The 5275-nt window shown below is 40.4% G+C and overlaps 1 protein-coding gene across 1 annotated transcript; it reads left to right on the top strand.

Annotated features, from left to right (window-relative positions):
* The first annotated feature begins 1164 nt into the window (after window positions 1-1164).
* Window positions 1165-5134, top strand: f9a (coagulation factor IXa). The gene is made up of 8 exons (XM_034138410.1): window positions 1165-1614; window positions 1843-2030; window positions 2118-2142; window positions 2235-2348; window positions 2950-3084; window positions 3178-3419; window positions 3541-3661; window positions 4240-5134. The coding sequence occupies exons 1-8, from the start codon at window positions 1509-1511 to the stop codon at window positions 4842-4844; spliced, it is 1536 nt and encodes a 511-aa protein (XP_033994301.1). The 5' UTR covers window positions 1165-1508; the 3' UTR covers window positions 4845-5134.
* The last annotated feature ends 141 nt before the right edge of the window (window positions 5135-5275 follow it).

The raw sequence follows: 5275 nt of genomic DNA, 5'->3' as shown, positions 1-5275 counted from the left end.
ATCCATGCATCCACACCGTCCAGTCTTGTTAGTGTGCTGAGATCACAATTCATTACCTCAGCACTACAGAAATAGCAACAAATGTGTTGCTATTTTCTCCTGTACAAACTATAGTGAGCCCAGTCAATTGTCTACACCTACTCTAAGTTGGTTAGAGTTACTTTTAGAAATATGACTCAGCAAGGGCAAAGTGTAACTATAGAAATGTTTTGGACTGTAGTTGGAACACATATCAAAACCTTACTACTTTACTCCTCCTGGCTGGAAATGATTGAGAAGCTCTTGTATTGAGCAGACAGTGTTAATTACTCAAGCGAATTAATTATTCAGCCTCTGAACGATTCAATGAAATATAAATGCCTCCGGTCAATAGTTGCCAACACTCGAGAAGACTTTGGACTCCCTCTGGGGGGATTTCATAGCCAGAGATGGGTTGCATCTTCTACGCCAGAACACAGAACGACACCGGAGTTAAATCTTGGGCTGGCTGGAGCAACACAGGTTTCATATGACCACTGCAGCATTGTCTTGGTTATCGATTGGAGAAATTATATTCTAGATGTAAACATATTAAAGTATTGATCTGTACTGTTTACCTTTTTACACTGCCTTTATGTTTAATGTTCCTGTTTGTCTACATACTTTGTGGTTATTTGCTCTTAACCTGTTCAATAAATGTCAAATCTAGGCAAAATATAAATAATACTAAAACTTTACCCAGCCTAACTCAATATTTAATTTATAATATACACACATTTTGTGGCTTCCCTTCCTCTAATAGTAGAAGTTGCTTTTCAAATATAGTCATTCCTATAATATGTTCATGTTATTGTATTTTTTTTACTTAGACTGAGAGCTGTCTCTCTGTGCAGTGATGAAGAATGGCGTACGTGATCCCATAACCCTCCACTATTTGTGTGTAATTTGGATGACTGAGGTGTATGTTCGCCATCTTGTGGTCAAAAGTCAAAAGTGCATTTTATTATGGCACAAAAAACATGAAGAAAAGCTTTATTTATCAATAAAAGCATCAATTAACTTATATAGTTAATTTAGTTTAATGTCATTTCACAATAATGATCAATCATTTGATCAATATATCTTAATCACACATCACAATAATTGACATTGAAGATGTATGGCACAACAATAACAATAAAAAAACAAATCAATTAAAAAAAACGTTTACAAACCGTCAAATAGATCATTATTATTGATGGGGTGGGTTTAAAGAAATAAAATTTAAATATTGTTCCTGGACATTTTTGTATTTGTCTCAATATGTTTACATATTTTCTTATTTAAATTTGGTAAAAAACTAGAACATTTAATTAACAGGTCTGGTTTAATCCTCTACTCTGATGTCCCCACTGTTGGTTTATTTACAAAACTCAGTGCATGTGGATGTTGACACTGGAACTTCCAGACAGTCAGGACGTTTTTCTTTGAACAAACATTCAACTAATTGTGAGCGTACATGAGCAAACACAGCGCTGTACTTTGGAGTGATGGTGGTGTGTGTTTGTGTGAGGACACCAGAGCAGTTTGGAATGGCTCTCGTTCCTTTGTCTGTCTTGTGTTGCCTGCTTTTGGACTTTCAGCTGGGATATGGAGGTATCTTATGTTTCATCTTTGTGGTGCTCAAAAATAATTTCTCTCTGGAGGTTTATCTTAGACGTTTGTCTTACTTTTGGAGTGTTGTCAATACCTGTGCTGGGTAGAAAAATGAACCAAAATCAATATACAGTATCTATACTTTACCTATTTGTTGTTTCGGCGAATGATTTGAAGACAGTTTTTTAGACTCTGCTCATATTTATATTTTTGTTTTACTCACTTTAGCCCCAGCTCCCGCCTCAGGCCCTGTGTTCCTGTCCGGTCAGGCAGCTGACAACGTTCTGCGGAGACACAAACGCTATAACACTGGTGTGTTTGAGGAGTTCCAGGAAGGCAACCTGGAGAGAGAGTGTATAGAGGAAGTGTGTGACCTGGAAGAGGCCAGGGAGGTCTTTGAGAACGATGACAAGACAGTGGGTATTTATTTACATTTGTTTTTTATTATACATACTCTTGGCATTCCTTGCTTTACTCACCATAGACTTTACTCTGTATTTCAGATGGAGTTCTGGGTTGGATATATAGGTAAGACATCCGACATCAGCCTCCAAAGATGCTTCTCTTTCTAACCTTTAAACCTTGCTGTACAAAAGCAAAATGTCTGGGTTTTTCTTCAGATGGCAATCAGTGTAAATCAAGCCCGTGTCTGAACCAGGGGTCGTGCACAGACCAACTGGGCTACTACACCTGCACGTGTCCGTCTGGCTTCACTGGCAGGAGGTGTGAGATCGGTAAGTGAAAGATCAGACGCTCAATATCAAATCTAGTCAAAAGAAATTAGATTTTTATGTTACATGATCCAAAGCTTCTCAGAACATGAAATCAGATCAGATCTCAGTCTCACAGGATAAACAACCAGACGCCTATTTTACCCTCCTCCTTTTGTTTCTAAATTCAATCAAAAGCTTGCATCCAGCATCATTCAGGTTCCAAAATTAGATTGTTTGTCTTTATGGATATTTAAAAAAAACAGCTTTCAAAGTGCCCTCTGTGAAGTGAGTGCCATTTCCTAAGTCACACTTGTATTTGACAGTGTTGAAGGTGTCCTTAAAGGATAGGTTCACAATATAAAGTCTGTCTTACAATAGGTATGAGATGTGGACATTAAAACAAGTTGTGCTTGTGTTAATGATTTCTTCTGTCGATGATGGACGTCAAAAGATATCTTCTCTATCTTTTTCAATGTAAAAGATGTGGGACAAAATACGTAGCCCTCGTTCTGTGCAAAAAAGTATTCACACAAAACAACACGTACACAGTATGGCATCAACATGTCATTGTATAATATGTACTAAGAGGATGGGTTTGAATGAATAACCCCTTTCTCCTCAGCTATAGCAAAAAGGTGTGATGTGAACAACGGAGACTGTATGCAATTCTGTGAATCAATGAGAACCGTTGGAGCAAAATGCTTGTGTGCGAGAGGATACAGGCTGCTGCAGGACGGAGTTAACTGTGAAGCAGAAGGTATCGATGTGTCTCTGATTATGTCTCTTCTAAATATCATAATAATGGCTTTTAAATTCAACGATGCGACTCTAACCTTTCTCACTTCACTAGTGGAGTTTCCATGTGGCAGAACTGCCCTGACAGAGGTGAGTGCAGTACTCTCTCGCTCTCTGTTCGGCCATGGGAATGCCAGCCTGCAGAACACCACAGCTCCGACCATCATCTCCACTACTGCATCCCCTCCTTCAACTCCAGCCAGTACCCCGGCGGTTTTCCGTGATGCTGAGGCCCCCGTGCCTATTAAACGCATTGTAGGAGGCTCGGCGGTGATCCCAGGCGAGATCCCATGGCAGGTATTGTTTAGAAGTTCAAGTATATCTGGCATGTAAGGCTTTGGTACATAAGGGAGACAGAACAGCAGCTCTATTCACTTTCTTGAACTTATTCTCAGCGATTGTCTTACTTTTTGTTCAGGTAGCCTTGGTAGAGCGTTCTGGTCATTTCTTCTGTGGGGGCTCCATCCTCAGCGATCAATGGGTTATCACTGCTGCTCATTGCCTGATGGAGGCAGGACGCTCCTTCTTCATCAGAGTAGGTAAGAATCACAGCCACAGACAAGTCTCACCTCCGCTAAGGCCGGAGGCAGGAGCTCTGTGAAGAGTTCAAATGACGTCTCAATTCATTGATTTGTTGATTAACAAGTTGTCTATTTTGATAGTTGATTAATTGTTAATTTAAGCAAAAAGGACAAGAGATCTCTGCTTCTGAGTTGTAAGGAGTTGATGCTTGTCTTATGCAATATTTGACAAAATATCTGAGGATTTTGGACTGTTGGTAGTTTTTTTTGTACCAGGCCTATTTTTCTACTATGCAATTTACATGCATGTACCAAATTATTGATAGATAAATCAAGCAAACGATTGTTGGATTTATTTGATAATTGATAACAAAGACACTTAATAGGCCTACTATAATCATACCCTATAATCATGATGAAAGCCCAAGAGTAAAGCTTTGCAGCATGTGCGTAGTCCTTGAAATAATTTCATCGTAATGTTATTTATCACACTTCCAAGGGAAATGTATGATCCCTTCTGTATTGAGACATCCACTGCATGTTTTATTTGATAGAGTTAATCTATCCACTGATATCTGTAATGTCTCTACCTGCAGGAGAGCATAACATCAACATCAAAGAGGGCACGGAGCAGGATTATGACGTGTCGGAGCAGCACATGCATCCCAGATATAATGGCACTCTAAGCTTGTATAACCACGACATCGCCCTGCTGTACCTCAAAAACCCCATCAGCTTCTCCACCACAGTCCGACCCATCTGCATCGGGCCCAAGGCCTTCACTGAGGCCCTGGTGAAGGAGTCTACCCTGGCCACGGTCAGCGGCTGGGGCCGGATGCGCTTCCTCGGGCTCACGGCGGACACTTTGCGGAAGGTCCAGGTTCCCTTCACAGGCCGGACGGAGTGTAAGCGCAGCAGCAGCGCCAGGATCACTCCCTTCATGTTCTGCGCAGGATACTACGACGAGGCCAAAGACTCTTGTCAGGGGGACAGTGGAGGGCCCCACACGAACAGTATGCACGACACATGGTTCCTCACGGGCATTGTGAGCTGGGGGGAGGAATGTGCAAAGCAGGGGAAATATGGTGTGTACACCCGGGTGTCCCTTTACTACCGCTGGATCAACTATGTGATGGGGATAACTAAACACAGGCTGGCTATTGATGTGGAAGACCCTGACCCTGAAATTGATGAATTATAGATTTCAAGAATATGAATGGTAAACAAATGTTAAAATCTCTTTTTGCTTTCTAATGTTTTGCACACGATAGTAGTTTGATAACTAAAGGCATTAATACATAATTTACATTGACCGAAGAGCCATTAAAATCCACCATGCCGATTTCATACAAAACCATTATAAGGAATACCCAGGTAAAGAAAATAATGCTATATGTGTACTTTTACAAACATTTGAAAGATACTTACGTGATTTTCTATGTCATTCGATATTGGATAACAAATATTGTGAAATAAATCACATCAAATGTATGTCATGCCTGTAATGCATTGTTTACAGTAACAACACACATCACTCCCCTCTGCTGGTGAATACATGTGATTGCAAGTAGTGGTACTCAAGCAGGGAAACAAAAGGTCTCCAACGTTAAATGATGTGACCAAAACCTCACA

This window comes from Trematomus bernacchii, unplaced genomic scaffold (genome assembly GCF_902827165.1).
Source record: "Trematomus bernacchii unplaced genomic scaffold, fTreBer1.1, whole genome shotgun sequence".
NCBI classification, from domain to species: domain Eukaryota; kingdom Metazoa; phylum Chordata; class Actinopteri; order Perciformes; family Nototheniidae; genus Trematomus; species Trematomus bernacchii.
Note: the sequence above shows the minus strand (reverse complement) of the source record. Positions and strands in the feature narration are given on the sequence as shown.